Consider the following 19,155-nt stretch of genomic DNA (forward strand, 5'->3'; position numbering starts at 1 on the left):
TGTTCAAGAAATGAGAAAGGGCAAAGGTGACAGACACACAAAAGCAATATGCAGACACTACCAGGGTGTGGTGACACACTTGATGGGGAGTATAAGTAATATAAGGAGCCACTTGGCAAAGCAACATCCCAGAAAGATTTGCATAGATGCAAGGGGAAGAACCCGGCTAGGCCAAAAGACTCTTGTAGAAATGTTCACAATCCAACCGCAACACAATAGTGTGAGGGCTTCTTTCATTTTGTTGTTTTTTAGATACTGCAATAAATCCTGAACCTTGGACTTGTTACCGAGGTATCACCATAGTAGCGTGAGATTTTGATACCGTTACATCCCTCATATTAACGCCCGACTGTTTTACCATTTTAAAGTACTGCAACAACCTCAGAATTTGTGATACTGTTAATACTACTAACTAAATTTATGAACAATATAACCTTTCACACTAATATGTTGTTCTATGCTAACATGAGCTATTGCAAGACATAGCCAGGCAGGTTATCAAATATAAATCTAACTTGAGGTTCCTGGACTCTCCAGGGGTCTGCTCCGTGTTTTAAAAACTAGATGCATAATTTAAGAAAAATCATGATCAAATACTCTTTAGATAGTTAATAAAAATACATTTTGGAAAACATGCAAAAGCCTATTTTGTTAGGGTCTTATCTATAAAACAATTTAAATTGTTTATTTACAGCAGTGTGTCCCATTTTTTTGTGTTGGTCTTGAGTGACCAAAGCTCTTCTTGGATGCAAATAGGGCTCCAATGAGCTGATGAAATTTGGGAACCACTGAAATAAGGGTTTACTCTGAAATACTGCCCGTCAGTCCTTAAGATCTTGATTCATGGCTGTCTTTTAAGTCGCTGATAAACTTCAAACTATAAAATGATATAAATTTGTCAGATACCTTACATGCATACAACTGACAAACTGGAGAACAGCTTAGCTTTACACTCCTCAGAGAGAAATAGCTGCTGTGTGAGTATGCCTAATCTACTGATCCGGTATTTAAAAAAGGCAAAACAAAATGGCCAACACAAAAACAACTGGCTTCAAAAGGCAACTAAAAGTGCAATGGTAGCAGAGTGTGTTCTGATAACATAACCCATCAAAATCTGAGAAATCATTGTGATTAAAGCAACATCATACTGCATTCTCTAACATTTATACCAGTATCAGTGGGGTTTGGTATCAGCCAGTTCTTAAATGTAGGTATTCAAAAAAAAAATGTATTTTTAACATCTCATGTAAAAAAAAAAAAAAAAAAAAAAATCAGCTGATGCCTTATATCTAGGTTTTCAAAAGGACTAGGTTTTGGATCCAACGCAAGCACAACAAATCATGATATTCAGAAAAATATCAAACCCACAAGAGTGCTGAGAAAACGTAAACATATTTTTCTTAATGCCTGTACCAGCCTTGTCTTAATGGGGTCTGACTCACATAGATGTCTGAGGAGGGCTCTCCTGGAGGCAGGGATCCTGGACTGAGGACTGGAGAGCTGGCCGGACTGCAGAGCTCAGGAAAAGGGTTTGGGATGGCCGGGAGAGATGATGTCCTCAGCTGCTGCTCCTCCTCCTGCAACCTCCTGGACAGGCAAACAGACGAAAAGTGGTCAAACATATTTAACAGCATGAGTCTGAGGTCACGACCTGGAACAGCCTCTGAGAGTGTAACGGGAGAGCTTTGAAATAAGAGCCGCTGACACATGTGAAATATGTGCCTGAAAGAGAAAGTTGGAATTAATAAAGCACTGCTGTACAGTATCTATGCTCATGTCTGTTTCCATCTGATCAAGCTGTAATGAACAGTCTCCCAGCAAGTGGAACCCACAGACCTCTGCAGCCTGCTGGCTAATTTTCTGCAATATTAATCAGGCATCAATATTGGATCAAGACATCACTTTAAAGCAGCTTTTAAATGAGGCACATATACTGTAGAACCCGGAGGAGGAATGATGATTTGACAGCTGATCATAAACTTTTCAGGATTTGGTAGTTTTTTAAACAAATGGGCGGGTCAGTTGGTGAAATTTAAGCTGGAGAGCTCACTGAGAGAATCACTGGTGAAGACTCTCTCTCTTTCTTTCTCTATCAAACTCTCTCAGTAGAGCCCAGTGAGTTCAAAAGAGAGCGGGCCTTTTGATGTTGTCCCATCTGAGCTTGAGAACAGGGTTATCCAGAGGTCAGGCCTGAATAATAAGATCTTCAGGGCCCGAGTCTGTGTGTGAGCATGAGTGTTTGAGAGAGAGAGAGAGAGAGAGAGAGGGGGAGAGCTCATAAGACAGAATACCCACTACCTGATCATCCCTTCTCTGTTTCTGTCAAATCTTCCACAGGCGGATAATAAGAGCTGACACCAGTGCTGTACTGTATGCGTTCAGCTATACTTCTCTTACCTTTCTATGCATGTGTGAGTTAGAATACCTGCTCCCTATCTCCTTACAGCCGTAGGGAAAATACGGGTTGCTTCCCTTCAAAATGAGAGAGACATTTGCAGTAGGAACTAAAACAATAAGAGTTTTTTTTTCTTTTTACCTCTTTCCTCTTGCTGGTGCAGTTTGAGACAAAAAGGGAGTGACAGGGAGGAACGGGTCATTCAAGGGCTACAGATAGGGAGCGAGGTAAAGACATTATGCCCAATTATCGAGAGGGTGTGGAGGAATGACAGTGTATAGTGAGAGGATTTCTTTCCAGTGTGGAGAGAAGAAAAGGTTGAAGCTCTCTATGTGTGTGTAGCTTTGCATGTGCAAATGTTAAAGGCTAGAAGGAGGTGGTTTAAAGCTAAAGGCCATACTATAGCTGCATCTGTCTACATTCAGTGCACCTGAGTGGCTTTGTTGACTGTGCAGGTATTCAGTATGTGGGTGAATACTTCTGTTCTTTGTAAATGGTTTTAAAAACTGAAGATAAATTCAACGTCACTGTAAAAAATATCTGTCTCTATATGCAACTGAAGCTTTGTATATGTGCAAAACTGACCATTATTTAGAATTCATGATGTTAATTATCTGATTGTATTCAAGCACACCTAACTCTGATTATATATGATGCTTTGTAATTTTATTTCATTCTTGTGAGATGCACAAGGCCACCCATAAAAAAAAGGGGGGGGGGGGCATGAAGGTCAGCGAAATCCTGGTCCAATGTAAAAGTAAGCCGTGATAACGATACTTTATTTTTAAACTAAATAAAAGAAAAGTGGCAAATTAGTGGCAAAAATTAGCAAAAACAAAAATAAAATGGGATAAAAGGGGCAAAAGGTGGTGAAAAGGGGTTAAAAAGTAGCACAACGAAGTATTTCCAACATCAAAACCCAGCAATAATTTAATACACTTTTCAGGTAAAAAATGAGGTAACTCTCAGCCAGGACACTAGCACCAATGCTATCTATCCAACACACACGGATTGATATCCTCAATAAACCACAAATGGGGAGGGCCCTTCCTCTTTGTTTTTCAGGGGCCCAGCCCTGTGATGCACCATAGAAGTGCATTAAATAACTGATAGCTGGTTACATAACTGTGGTGCTTAAAATCCAGACATGCTCACATCCACACCTACGGGGCAATTTAGTGTTACCAATCAACCTAACAAGCATGTCTTTGGACTGTGGGAAGAAGCTGGAGCACCAGGAAAGAACCACACTTACACAAGGAGAACTTGCACACAGAAAGGCCCTGTCTAAACTAGGAACCTTCTTGCTGCGGGGCCACAGCGCTAATCCCTGCATCGCCATGCTGCCCAGTGCTGAAATCTTACCCTGAAACCGTGAGGCTATACTCAAAATTGGCCACGGACCTCTACCACATAACATATGTGTATGTCTAACCAACCTCTCAAAAGATTTGGAATTGCGCAGTATGCACATAAAATAAGAATGTTATTGTTTTGTGTTTTTGAGAACATTGAAATGCCTTGTTTAACTGAAGATCGCACAAAGACAACAAATGACATCAAATGTTGACATGAGAAAATGTCTTATTTCTGGAAACTTAAATGTCCCTCCCCAAAAAACCTACCTAGAAGTTACCCCCAAAAAGTTGGAAAATTGTAGAGAATTGGTGGAAAATCCTGGAAAAGTTATGAAATGCTAAAAGAGAACACCTGATAGAACATCTCTCATATACACAGGTTAATTGTCAACAAGCTCAACAACAGCTACTGGTAACATGGTTCTGATTTATTTACATCTTAACTTGGTATCCTGTTCTTGGGAAAGAAAAAGAAAGGAGATACAGCCCCTTGTTTCCAAAGAGAAGCCAATGTCTTATGATCAGCAGCGGGTGACTGCATTGGCTGGAAAAAGTAGTACAATGGTTAAAAAAAAAAAAAAAAAAAACACAGACAAAAAAAAACCTTAGTGAACAGTTCTGCTCTTTAGTTAATCCATAACTTTAATAAACACTTTGTCCTACTGTGTTAATGGTTTCAATAATTTCAGTTTACATCACCCCAGCATGATGCTAATTTATGACGATGATGGTTCTGTTGAAAATACAACTGTTAAAGCAAAGTATGCTTTAAGGTGTGGCTACATTTGATTGACAAGTTTCCACCAAGGCAGCATAAAACGGAATATCATAAAAACACAGCATCCCATGATGTCAGACATAGTCACTTCTTTTACCAAAACAGAAAACAAGACAGTTAAAGTCAAAATGGTTGACTCAGGGCTCCAAAAGTGAAGTTCAAAGTGCTAAGGCAGTAACTATGCCAATGTTTTTAATCATACAGTTTGTGGTTATTGGTAGTTTTTTTATCGATTCAAACTAGGGCTGTTAACATTAACACGTTAATGCTTGTGATTAATCTTGAAACCTTAACGTGTTAAAAAATAATAATGCAATTTAATCGTATGACTAAGTTTGACCCCGACTTGCTCCCATAGTCCTTCAGCGCGGATGTTTACGTGCCTGGATGAAGAGGTGAGAGGGGGGTTGGACACAGCTAGTAGTGATGGGTGAGGAGACAGACCCAGGTCTGCTTCATGGCAATTTAAAAAAAAAAAAAAAAAAAAAAAGGCTGGCAAATAGAAGTTAAGATAAAACCAGAATTTTGGGTACGTGCTGCAGTGATGAACTGTCTTTACACCGATGCACAACGGGTCTTAAGTACCACCTTTGGGCAAAGCGCATCTTTGCTAATGTTCGCAAAGATGCTAACAACAACACAGAATCAAGCCATGGTCATACCACTCTCTTCAGCTGTTTCAGGACAGTTTTCTTCTTCAAGTGCTCAGAAAAATGCTGAAAAGGGCTCCAAAACTTTGTTGCAAGTCCTATTTGTTAACAATATTAATTCAGTGTAGAAATCCACAGTGGAATTGGCAAGATTGAAGTGAATTAGCAAACTTTACAAGCTGAAGATGGAAAATATGATGTGTTCAGGTAAACTCAGTAAATTAGACGACTGTACTCTATCTGTTATGTGTTCAAATGTCACATAAAAATGGGAATATTTAGTTTTTGATGAGAAACTTCAATAAATACAGTTGTGAATATGTGTTTTTGTTTGAGGGATATACAAAAGATGTGAAAGACTGAATCATAATAACTTTTTAACTCAAGCACTAGTCAGCTAAGACCACTTGTAGTTTGAATATTTGCCTTTATTTTGTCATTCCACCAAACTAAAGACAGTATCCACAGTGCTATTGATAAGGACTCAGATCAGCACTTTCAATGTGATGTACATAGAAATAAAAAATAAAACACATGATATTAACAACCTTAAAAAAATCTAAAAACATAACTTAAACTATTTTAAAAAATGCTGTGAATAATCATGATTAATCACAGCATAGTGATGTGATTAACTTGATTAATCTTTTTAATCGAGTAACAGCCCTAATTTAAACTCTTCTTTTTCTAAATGGACAGATGCAGCCATAATACTCTACTGGCCAGATTTACACCAGCCCAGTAAACAGATGGCATCTTGAAGCAGGAGCAGTTCAGCAATAGTGAACTGGAGCGATGTAAAAGGAAAACAAGCATGTTGACATCAACCTGTGATGAGGACTGAAGGCTAATTGTGCTAGCACTGCTCATGTTAGCCCCACTTATTAACCAACTTCACTTCGTTTACCAGCAGATGCTGTAATTGAGTAGGTTTTAAAGGAATAGTCTCTATTTTGACTGGTCTCTGAATGTTTTAATTTTGTACCCCTCAAATACCCTAAATTTAAAACTGTGTATAATCAACAGTGAAAATGTGTCACTGAAATAACCAGTCAAATGTGGATTAAGGATCTGCACACAGGGCTCTCTTCAAACACCTACCTGACAGCGAGAATGTGCATGGGCTGCGATCTTCTGAGTCCACTTTGTGGCGAGTCGGCGGATGATGAGGAGGACGAGGGCGGCTCTGGAGAGACGTGGCTTAAAGCATGCGAGTGCTGACCCTGCCGAGGCTGGTTGTGTTGTGTGTGATGCTGCTGATGGTTGTTGTGGTGGTGGTGGTGGTGTGTGGAAGAGGTCTGTCCATTGTGCAGTAGCGGGGTGGACTCTGTTTGCTGACCACTGCAGGTGGAGTACAGACTCTCCAGCGAAGAGTTCATATCATTCACCAAGGCCTCCAGATCGACATCATCCTCTGCAGAAAAAAAAAAACACAGAGTGGGAAACACATTCAAAGAGGGAACTGCTGAAAACTTAGTGCTTTTTAAAACTAAATGAGGAAAATGGTTTCTAATCTGCCAAGAAGAAGTTGACTAAGTACAGTGTGGAGCAGGAAACGCATCACTGAGGCTGGAAATACACTCCAATAAAACAAAATAAAAGAGAAAGTCTGCAGCTCTAAATTAAAAAACTTAAGGCACATTAAAAAAAGCTAAGTCTCTGGATATTGTCTGGATTTTCCCTTTTCTATTTCAGCCACTCCATCATTTCATTGTGGCCAGGATTTGAACCTGTGACCCCACTTTGCACCACCTTTATTCTAAGACTAAAAAAGAAGAAAAAAAGCATGTACAAACACACACACTGGTAACCAGTTTTGCCAGAGTGCTCAATCAGCATGACTATCTTGATGATGTACATTGTGCTGCCCTGTGAGCCAAATCTCCAGGGATAACAGGTACGAGTACAAACCTGCCTGTACCACAGTTCAACTCTTACCACTAGGGTTCACAGCAAAGGCAGCGTGCTGTAAGAATCTGCTCTAAATTCACCGCATATATCAAATATTCTGCTTTTAAAGGTCTTTAAAGGCAGGAGGTGGAATTCTTCTCAGACGGGGGAATCTATCCTCAAAGCCGCTGTGAAAACCTCCAGGCACATTTAAATTCATGAAGTGAATTTTTCAACCGACTCCAGCAGCATGTTGAATCAAAGTTTGAAGCCAGCTCGATTGAAGGGGAGGCTCACTCTCCTAATTGCTTCACGCTGTGAAAGTTTTATCATCAGGGCGAAGCGGGTGCCTAACTTTGCTCTTTTTAAATTACAATCTGCTGCTGTGACTCATCTTATGATTAATAATTCTTCATTATAGAGGAGGATTCTATCTCATAAATTCATCATCAAATCTCTGTTTCCAGATCCCTCAACTGTACTGTAGGACACAGGCTTACCACTAGGGGGAGACAAGCTCTACTGGTGCAGGCAGGAGGCACTGAGTGAGTGGGGTTCATGTGAGGGAATCCCATACACATATACACATCTTTGGACATTTAAATACTATCAATTAAAAATGAGACATATTAGAAGAGAAGAAGAAGACCTTTGCTAACAGAGAGTCTCTTATTGAGTTTTAAACAAACTTTCTTCTATATGTATTTCCATTTTCTAAACAGCTTTTATGTTAAGCAGATTATCAATATTTACTGCAGTTTTGACCTGCAAAAGGGCCATTTAGCAGTGTTTATCTTTGTTTTCCCTTTATTTTAACACCTGAGATTCTCTGTGTTAGTTATTTTTCTGATACTATGACATAATTCTTATTCAGCCAGAGAAATCCTATTTTTTTAAACATTTTGATAAAAATCAAAGCTGTTCAAATTACTAAATGGATGCATACAGTTCCAGCTCTTGATTTTAATCATGCAGTATGCAGTCACAACTCTAGGGCTTAAAATGTGCCATGTCCTGTATGACTCACGTAGTTTCCGACAGCTCATGGTGCAGGACAGCTGACAGCTGGATCATGAGAGGTGGTGTGAGGGTCATGCCACTCTAAAGCAGCTATAACTCCCACTGCTCAGCAGAAGGATGACACTGGAAAACAATCTGATTGATATAAGTGTAAAAGTACTGACTTAAAAAGTGAGTCTGATATAGAATCAGTTTTCTGTAGACTTTTTCAGACCTTTTTTTTTTAAAGAAGCAGTTACAAAGGGATAAACAAAGGCAGTAGCCACAGGCTAGTAGATGAGAAATTACCCCCTCCTTTGACTGAAGTGGTATGCCCTTTTTCTCCAGCTTTGATGCTAATAGCTACATGCTAAATCTAAAGTGAAGAGCTTTTCCTGAAAACGTGTCAGGTAGCTGTATCACGGGTGACATTGAACCACAGGTGGTTAATCTGTAGGTATTAATAGTGACAGGTAAGCTGCAGCAGCTACTTATAGATAGCCTGGAGAGCTAAGAGCTATATACCACACATACAAGGCCATACATAAGGCTAAGGACAGGGAAAGACACCTCATAGGATGGAGTAACATTGTCAGGCTTAAGCAGAAGCACTTACAAAAATATAAAGATAACTTTTTCAGGACAACATAATCAGAACGGTATCTAGAGTTAGAAAAGAAACTGCATCAAAAAAAAAATCCAAAAAGTGCTTTACCTCAAATCTATCAAATCTATCATCTGCTCATCATCCATCATTCTCACTAGGTGGGACATGCCCTCAAGCTAGGGAGACAAAATATATTTCCTCTTGATTCTGACCTAGATTGGCCTCACAAGGGGTATGACAGATTTGTTTTTATACAAAAGAGAAAACACAACCCACACAATCGCTCACGGACGTAGGATTTTTGTGCCATTATTAGTCATGGCTTCCAATCACCTATGCATGTCACAAATGGGCAAACAAAGGCCTGCGCCATGTACACGGGTGTAAGACAGACAGATTGATGACAGACTGCTGGCAGGCACGCACACGCAGGATTTAACTTGTAAAGATTTGAACCATGGAGAAAACTGACTTGACCTGGAGTAAAGAAAACAAAGTTATGCCAGATGATTTGACTGACAGGATTATTTCTATCTAATGATCAGAGCTTGCCACATTAGAGCCATTGATAAGACCTTCTAGCTACCAGAGCAGCTCAGAGAGCACAGAGGGTTAAAGACTGCATCGTGTGGATGCTGAGATTTTGCAGCTGTGATTCAGTTGCTTTACAAATGCTGGCACCAAACATGGATATAGTCCCTGAACATTAAATTATCAAAATGTTCCTAACTTTATCATTTTAGCACACAGGTTTGCACGGTGTGAGATTGTACTATATGTAATGTGCAATAACAGTTTTCAACATTGCAATAGTGATATGAAGTGCAATAAATGGACAGTCTGCTGTAACTTGCAGCCTTGGTGTCAACATTCTGTTTTACTTTGATGAACTGCAAAAGAAAATGGTATTGACACATCCAGAGGTTGATTAATTTGAGTCAGCATGATATATGGAAAAACTGCAATGAGTAATAGCCTTTTCTAAATATTGCACTAACATATAGAGTGATACATAAACAAACATAAAAAAATTGCATATTAGCTCAACTTTAAGGCTTCAGTACTGTACCTCTTTGCAGTTCAGACTGTTTTATAAAACAGTGGTTGGAAAATATTCACCCTGAATCCAAAATAAAACCTAAAAGCATTTTTCCCCAGCTAAATTGGCATCTGTTACTCTGAGGTGGGGGGGTGATATATCATGTGTACTTAACATTTCATAGCTTTTGCCATATGAGGTGCATAAAATAAAAAAAATATATAAATTGCGTGTAAGCATAAATCTTCAGCATGGAATTCTCTCTGGAGTTTCACTTTCCCACAGTCTCCTACATGCCTCTCTCATAGCAGACAGCCTGTTCCCCTGCTGATCCAGAAAACTCTTCCGCACGCACTACTACACATCACCAAAGTTTAAGTGTAGTTGAAAAACCAGGATTTAGAAATATCAAAGACACTCAACCAAAAGTTTTATTTTTTTTTTTTTTTCTGTAAACTCCCTGCCAGAGTTGTACATTGGAGAGAAGGTGGCTCAGCAGCTAATAAATGTGGCCCCCTCTCCACAACTATGGATATGTGGTCCAGCATGCTTAATACACAGATGACTGGGAGTTAAAAAGCTTGTTCCTCCAGACAAGCTTTTTCCTGATGAGCACACAGGAGAACTCCTTGCTCAAAGTCTGAAACACGTTCTCATGGAACTTATCATAAACTGCTCAAGTGTGCATCGGCACAGAAAACGTGACTAATGTAATCAAAGCTGTGAGCCTGAGTGGGTGGGCAAGACTGGAGTGCTTTGTTTTTCTTGATGAGGAAAGTAATAATCATTTTTCATAATCAAAAATAGTAAACATAACAGAAAAAAAAAACATTTTAACTTTCCATTCACAATTAAAGACTATAGGGGAATTAGAAAGGTCTTTGATTATTATCATATTAGTGTAACATAAACATACAGGGATTTAGAAGAGATTTCAAAATATCACAATATATCTCATATCGTGACATAAATTTGAGGCCGTATCACCCAGGTCTACCCTAAGGGTTAGCTGAGCTTTATCTGAGCTGCATCAAAACCCGTCACAACTATGGCCATTATACTTTAGCCTCTATCTAATGCAGGGATGGTAAAACTATGGTTGCCAAGAGGGCCGCATTGATTTTATTGTAAATGCCAAAGGGCCAGATTGTTAAATTGTTGGATATTCACAATTTGACTACTTTGATTATGAGTAATTCTCTGAAAAAAGAATGTTGCTTTCATGATCCATTATAATACCCACATTTGTGTTTTAAGCTCAAGTGCAAATTGAAATAGATAATTTCATGAGATAAACATGGAATTAAATGAGTTTTCCAGCTGCTTTTTCAACTGATTATTGATATTTCAAAACATTTTACTTGCATAATAATTTTTTTCACGTGCATTTAATAATGATAAAGAAACGCTTTAAAGAAGCAATTGCAGACAATTATACCCACTTATTTCTTGCACAGAACAAAACAAACCCTTAACCAAAGATTATAAATGAAACATTTCTTTTCATGTTTTCATGGCTGACCTAATGTCTGAAATGTGCTGAATAAGAAGGGGCTACAAGTTTAAATACATTTTTGTTTTTATTGCAATAAATTCAGACTTTGCAATGTGATCATTGCTAATGTTTGATGATACTGTGATAACAATTACATTGAGATTAATTGCGGGTAAAACAAAGGAAACTGACTCTTATCTTGAAAATCATTTCTCTTAACCGATCCTTTATTTAGATCAATGCTAAATGTGGGACAGGATCCACTGGTGGGCCCTTGGGGTACTGCAGTTGGGCCACAAAACATTTACCTTACATAAGAACCATAAACATAATTTCAAACATTTAAATCGAGTTTTAAATGATCATAAAATTCCTGTTACATATTCAAATGCTTGTTAAACTCCTTGAACTAACAAAATATAGCCAGAAGATTTAACTTACATGTTACCTTTTCAACATTTACTTCTCCATGAGTGTCGTGGTTTAACTGGTGCTGAATTAACTGGTGACACTAAACATCCTACTGTGCTGCATACTACACGTTACTAAGAAATGGTTATGGAGTCAACGTACAGAGCTTAACAAATTTATTAGACCACCACCCAAAGTAAGGTGTAAGCTTATGCCACAGCTGCCCTAAAGTAACAGCATTGGTAATTAACAAAATCATTTTTTATGTTTCTGCAATGGTTAATACACCAATATGTAGAAGCTCTTTAACCCAAATGATATTTTAATGCTAAAATATAATTATTAGCCTATTGTTATCCATGAATTTTCAAAATGTACTGGTTTACAAAAAACTGAAAAAATAGTAAATCACATTTTTATTTCTTGATTAATATGTTAAATTATAGTTATTTACTTGCAGTTGAATGTTATGCTTGATTCATTTCTGACTTCTCAGAGAAGCCCAGTGAGTTGGCTCAAAGTTGGGTATAAAAAGGTCAATTCAGTTTGAAATCCCTCATTCCTGTTCAAAATGGTAAAACATGGAGAGCTCACTGAAAATGAAAGAGTCCGCATTAAAGCACTTCATGATCCTGGATGGTCTCTGAGACAAATATGACAGGTGGTCTAATAAATTTGTTAAGCATTGTATATTCTAAGAAATCAGTACTAGAAAAGAACATGTGAGTGGCTTTGTAGATTCCTGTTTAAATAAAATAAACACTGATGGCTCATTAATTATACTTAATGACTATGCAAACACTTGTTATGTTGATGTCTCTAAAAACTAGCCATCTGTATTGAACTCCTCTGTTATGAAATAAAAATGAGAAGGAGTGTCATATTATGGTTGAATGAAGGTTTTGGTGGTCCCAAAAAGCTTCTCAGGTCTCAAATTGGGCTGCAGTGCACTGAAGTTAAGTAAAAGGCTGAGTTAGATTATTCTAAATCCTATCCCCTTAAAGGTGTTTGGTTCATACTGCACCATCATACTATAACTGATTTTTACTTGTGACAATTTTGATGTTTATTTTCTTTATCAGCTGATTCTTTCTGTGGTCAATTAAAAAGCTAAAGAAAAAGGGAACGATGACCATGTGATTTTATGATGCTTGTTTTGTCCCAACAGCTTTCCTTTATCACCCCATCTGTTCTTTTTATAGGCCTAAACTCCACTGTAAAAGTCATAACCAAAGAAAAAAACCCTGATGGGTCAAAGGATAACACTGGCAGTATTGTTCTCATTTCCTCATTGTTTATTTTCTCCCATGGCTTGAGTTCCCTTCCCTTTTAAGAACCTAGAACCAGTCAAATTAGGGGTAAAAATAGCCCCAGCTCCCTCTATCGTCTGAGCCATATTAATACAGTATTAACCAACGGTTACACTAGTCAAGTCTGGTAAGAATCTGCATGAAAGCTGCTTAAAATGTTTTTGATCATTAGCAAAAGGTCAGGCCAAAACAAAACTATTGTTTTGAAAGGAGACCCATATGGCTCTTTGTTTTTCTTTAACCCAGGAATGTAGTCTGTGCATTTTTATTCATTCATACTGATTCAATCAACTTTAAACTTCAACTTTATCAACTGGTTAAAAACAAAGAGAAGGGCAACCAGAGAAGAGGAATGTAAGGGGTATACAGTGCACACACATACAGGAGACACACAAGGGGGATAACACAAGCCCAGTAGAGGGGTTTCCATTCAGAAGGACCAGTGGGCGGATAGACAGAGCAAGTCTAAACTGTAAAGCGTGGCTCTGCACCGGGGAGCACAATACCAGTGGTGACAGAGCAACACACCCACCAAGGGACAAGCCTCCTGATTGGGAAGGGAGAGTGCGGAAATTTTTAGTGGGAAACAGGAGGAGGGAGGGGGCAAAACAGAGGTGAACACGAAGAGGAGGGATGGGAGTAAATAGAGGGATGGAGAACAGAACAGAACAGAATCTCATTTAGGGGGAAACTTTGGAACAGGAACAAGAAAAAAGGAGAAAAGGAGAGTAGGTTCAAATGGGGTGAGCGGGACCACGTAATCGGGGGGTTTACTTCACACAATGGCACATTTTATTTTGCAGTGTCAGAAGATGATGTTATGTTATTTGATTCTAAATTTAAACTTTAAATTTCAAAAAGAAATTAATTATTCAACAATAGCTTTTTAAAGATAGCAGCTGATCAAAGACTTCATCAACTGGATTCACTTTTTCTCTATATCATCAAAATCCAATCCATCCAATATTTGAGTGCAGTATAGCCAAATATTTACTAAATCAAGGTCATTTATTTCTAGTATCCCAAAGCTATATGCTCATCTAAAGCTGTAGTTATCATTACTTGCTTAAATATTAGCATTCAAAAAAATCTAAGCATTTTAGCAGGTATATGTTAACATTAACTTTAAACCACGCGTCATTAGCCCTCAAATATCAGTTGGCATGGCTGGACTTTTACTTTTAAGTCATTCTACAGACAGAATTAAGACTTTCTTGATCTATCTGCTCTATCCTGCTATTTTACACTTGTAAGCTGGATTCTAGTTGACCCACCTCTAACTTAGGCTTTTATTATTACACCAACTCTTACTCTAAGGTGTAGTAAGCAATCCCAGTAGTAATCTACTACTACAGATATTTGCTTATGTCTTTCACAACACCTTGTAAACTGCACAAATGACCCTTCCTTAAGCCCTACTCTTTCCAGCAATTTCATACCTGTGCTGCGGCTATAAGTTTGCATATTTTTTATGCACTTAATTCTGTATGCCAATGTTCATGACATGTCACTGTCCCTCTGTATAGGCATAACAAGATAACTTGAGGTCAGATCTTCATTTACAGACATGAAATGCAGAGCAAAACCTTCAGCATGATTTATTGTTAGTGTTGTTGTTCTCTTTGTCTCCATCAATTTCTCTCTCTCTTTCTCTCTCTAACCCCCTCATCCCTAACAAAGCTTTAGGCAGATAGCTGTTCAACACGAGTCTGGTTCTGCTGGAGGTTTCTGCCTGGTAAAAGGCTGTTTTTTTTTTTTTCTTTTTCCTGGCAATTAAACTTTGCTTAATGTTGCATAATGTTGTGCTCATGGTGCATTAAATGTTGGATCTTTGTAAATATTGTGACAGTTTCTAACAGTTAACTTCAGTTCAAGCTGAAGAAAACCAGCCTCAGAGGGGTGCTCAGATGGCCTAGAGGTTAGGTGGCACCCCATGCACGCAGGTGGCCCAGCTTCAAGTGTGGGCTTGTGGCTCCTTTCCTGCGTGTCTCTCCCCCTTTCTCTGAACCCTGTTTCTGACTATCCTCTTCTGTCAATAAAGGTGAAAAAAGCCCAAATATGTATCTTTAGAAAAAAAAGCCTCAAAGCATGAAACTGCCTTCACCATGCTTTGTGTAGTTGAATTTAGCTTCAAATAGACTTCCACCTAAAAAGACTTAATAAAATCAAAATGTGCTTCAACGAAGTATTATTCTAGAGGTGTACAAAATTATGCAAGTGTTTTTTTTTGTTTACAATTTCATCTAGGGATGATGCAATACCACATTTTCCCAGACCAAGTATGAGTACAAGTACCAACAATTGGGTGTTCACTGGTACAAAGTGCTGCACAATTAATCTGATCGCATTATCAGGCTGTGCTACTCCATAATCGCATAAAAGGCTGCTGCAATGATTTTTGCATTGTGTAGTATTTTGGAGGTTTACAACAATGCTTGCAAAGGCCTCTAAGTTTACAGTAGTGCCACTATAGCACTTTGTAAAAGTATCATTATTTCAAAAAAGGAAAAACCTTTTTTTTTTATATATCAAGTTTTTTTTTAAAGCAGCACTGCAGAAACTTCAGGTTTTATATTTTCATGCAACTAAATATTTTTATGCCTTGAGTTGAGGGATACACACTTCAAAACCATCATTATTCTCTTCATTTTTCTTGATAACTAAGCAAGTAGACTCATTATTCCATGTAAGCATAGCATAATTACAGTCGCAAACTGCAATATTGTCCAGTATAATTGCAATAGCACATTATTACCCTGTGCAGCAGTAAAAAATATCATAGCTGCTATTAAAATTTTTTTGAAAGTTCATTTGATTTTCCTCAGATGTTCTTCATCCTTCCTCTTAACAATTCATCAGTGCATAGTTTTCATTCTCCTCTACAACGTCATGCTCATTTATGATAAAATGTTACCAAACTGCAGACATGGCTCCAACTTTGACACCACACTCACATAATGAGAGGCTAACATAATGCTTTAAAATGATACAGAGTAGAGTATTTGCAGTGTTTTATGAGTTCAAGTGTGAGTACTTTGGCTTGGTATCACGAAAAATACCCAATACTGTTGTTGGTATCCGTGCATCCCTAAATTCATCCATAAAGATCTTGCTTGGTTCCCCCTACTAAGTTGTAAATGTTAAAGGCTTCATTACAGTTGGAAAAAGTTTTGAGATGATATATCTTGGACTTATTTTAAAAGCCACTGTATGTGTATAAACACCCAAATGTAAAATCATGTTGCAGAGACACTATCAAAACTACTTAGTCCTAAAAGATGAGCATAAATCACTGAAATATCAAATCAAATCTGATGGTCAATCAGCTATTTGGTCATTATCAGTAAGATGAAAACTGCACTAACTCTGCTGAGCCAACTTTGCTCAGAGAGTATGCTTAGAAATTAAGAGCACTGCAACCTTTGTCATGGTTGTTCGAGATCATTTATCCGGAGGCAAGAAGAGACAAACTCTATTTTTTGAAAATAATAAAATTAACCATACACCCACAACTCCTTTGGTATGAAAGTATTTCCTAACAAGACTTTCGTGCAGAGAGCAAGGTCTGAATCTTGAGACACAATGAACTCAGCTATGGGACTGAAGTCACTCTGGCGTGTGTCTGAGAAAAACAACAAAGAGGAGACAGCATTTGCACAGTGCAAGCCTGTGACATCGCATCAGCGAGAGACCGGAGAGGACTCACATATGTGTCATGCCCCGGCTCGGGACAATGTGTCCTCATCATTTTTCATAGTTATTTAAAGAAAGACCGCAGCTGGGCAAACCATATTAAACTTTCTAAAACCTTCAACTGCTCAGTAAATTATTATGTGCATGGAACAATCCATGGCTTACACATTTGGAGTATCCTGTGGAGAAACTTCTATTTCTAGACATCAAATATTGCCTTGCAAATGCCCCGATAAGCCGCTCAATCACATCTCATTCCAAACATGTGAAATAATAGCCGTTCATGTTCCAACAAAGCCGTACTGTTCCCTCTAAAGTTAATAGGTTTATGACCGGTCTAGCTTTGTAAAAAAAACACAGCAAGTAGCTGGTGGCTCTATTAGAGTCCAAAAAGTATTAAAGAGTGGGTTTACTGGAAAACAAGTTAAACTACGTCAGCAAGGATAATCTTACCACTAATAACACCAGGAGTACTGAGGCTAAATGCTAAATCTCTTCTCAGATAATACAGACTTTGTAATGTAGCTTGTGAGACTTGGAAGTAGCAGATTATTGACTATAGGCTATACAGTTTCCAATTACTTCATAAACCTTCAATAAGGGGTGAGAGAAGATGGAATAAGGCCTGGAAAAAATGTCTTGTCCAGGCTCATTACTCAGGCTCAAACTATACACCTGACATGGGGTGAACACTGTGTATGCTCCCAAAATATCATTGATCAGACAGTGTAAACAAAAACGTTACTTAGTTAAAACCATCTCCATTCGTCTGCTTCCCCGTACCTCTAAGTTCCCTCTGTCCTGGCTGATTCTGTAAAATGACAATGTAATTTCTGCTCCATTTATTTCTCATGCCAGGGCCAAGCGTTCTAATTTAGTCTTCGAGTCCCTGCAGACTCCCCGCCCTTACCTCCCATGCTGAGCCAATATTGTGCTTAAATCTCATGCTCCGATTGTCATGGATGAACCCTGTATGGCACAATTAGATAGGCGGCGTAATTATAATGGCACCCTGTGTCCACGCACATCACACTTTGAACTGCTGAAATGTTTACAGCGGAAGAGACCCAAATATATATTATCGCCCTCAACCCGCTGCCCGACCACAGGAGGATAATGAGCAGCAAGCCGCTCTCCACACATTGCACAGGAATAACTAAAAGACACACGGACACAAACACAGTGGTTGCACCAGACTCCAGGGTCATATCTATGACCTTCTCATGTATGAAAATAAATGGACAATACACACCAGGCTTATGTTACACCAGCTCAGTGTACACTAAGTCCCAGTAGGTTGCAATGTAATACAACATTAAATCACATGTATCTTGATGTACGAGCGGGTGCCCTTTGGCATGTCCTTTGCGTCATACAACAACAGTGTAACTAAAGAATATTGTACATGCTTTATTACACAAACAAAGTACCGCAGCATATCTACTGATAGCCAAAGACCAACCTTGATGGCTTGGAGAACCCCGACTGGCTGATTGCTGGAAGCTCGGACCAATGAGATCCGCTTGTCTGTGATTGGAGGTCCGGTCTATATTGTCCTGCTGAGAGATGAGAAGGAAAAGAAAAACAGAGCATTTTGTTAATCTATAAGAACATTTTTCTACAATATTTCATCCATCTTTCCCAAGAATTATATCTGGAAAACAAAAAAAAAACAAGGAAATGCAATGTAAGTAGGCTATTTGTTTTAAAGATTAAAAAAGACAAGCCATAAGCGTATTCCTGTAAAGAGCAATTCAGTGCAATGAACAATTGTGCATAAGTAGCAGTACAGTGCAAAGGCATGTGCTCTTATCTCTTTATTTTTAAAAACATATATCAACAATAAAAAAAACACAAACTATAAAGGTATAAAATCCCCTAACAGTGAATAAAGCATTTAAACAAAAACAAACACATGTGAATAGCAGCCCCCACCCTACAACATTGCAAGAAACACTATACCAAGAGAACAGGGTTGTGCAATTAGGCCCAATGTTATTGCTATCTCAATACGAGTGCAAGCAATGAAACTTGGCGAAAGTCTAAATTTGTCACAATAATTCGATTAAAAAAAGAGTAATAATAACAGGAATGCTCTTCTTACTCAGCATGCATACAGTTTACCTATCAGATAAAAGGCTGGTATCACGGTCATGATTTTAGCCCATTATGATGCAGTCAGATGCAGCTCATGTTGGCTATCTGCCACTATCAGATTAATTTGTGGCATTTCAGTTAAAGAAAACTACTTTCTGGATTTATTTTAGATTAATGAGGGACATGTTGCAAACAGATGTTTTAAGAAAATTAAAACCAGCAGATCGCTATAAAATGTGAGTTAAAACTACAGTAAGATGTCCTCTAGGATACTTGTTTATTGATTTTCCTTTATATAGTTATTTCAATATTTAATTTAAATGCATTTTGCATATATATATCTTTTTAATTATAGTTGTCCAAGAGTAAAGATGCAATTTGATTTTAAGCACTGTATATTTGCAAAGTCTCCAGTGCATACACTATTCCATGA

General features: G+C 38.2%; 1 protein-coding gene across 3 annotated transcripts in view; it reads right to left on the minus strand.

The window, feature by feature from the left end:
• grb10b (growth factor receptor-bound protein 10b) overlaps positions 1 to 19,155 on the minus strand; it is a 124,137-nt gene that overhangs the window by 62,787 nt on the left and 42,195 nt on the right. For 2 of the 3 annotated variants that reach the window (XM_041793208.1, XM_041793206.1), the window contains exons 3-5: positions 18,088 to 18,184; positions 6,283 to 6,595; positions 1,443 to 1,587 (exon numbers count right to left, since the gene is read on the minus strand). In XM_041793208.1, the coding sequence (XP_041649142.1) occupies positions 1,443 to 1,587; positions 6,283 to 6,595; positions 18,088 to 18,184 (555 nt within the window). The remainder of the gene's footprint in view (positions 1 to 1,442; positions 1,588 to 6,282; positions 6,596 to 18,087; positions 18,185 to 19,155) is intronic. The other variant, XM_041793207.1, reaches the window with a different exon arrangement.

This window comes from Cheilinus undulatus, linkage group 8 (genome assembly GCF_018320785.1).
Source record: "Cheilinus undulatus linkage group 8, ASM1832078v1, whole genome shotgun sequence".
NCBI classification, from domain to species: Eukaryota; Metazoa; Chordata; class Actinopteri; order Labriformes; family Labridae; genus Cheilinus; species Cheilinus undulatus.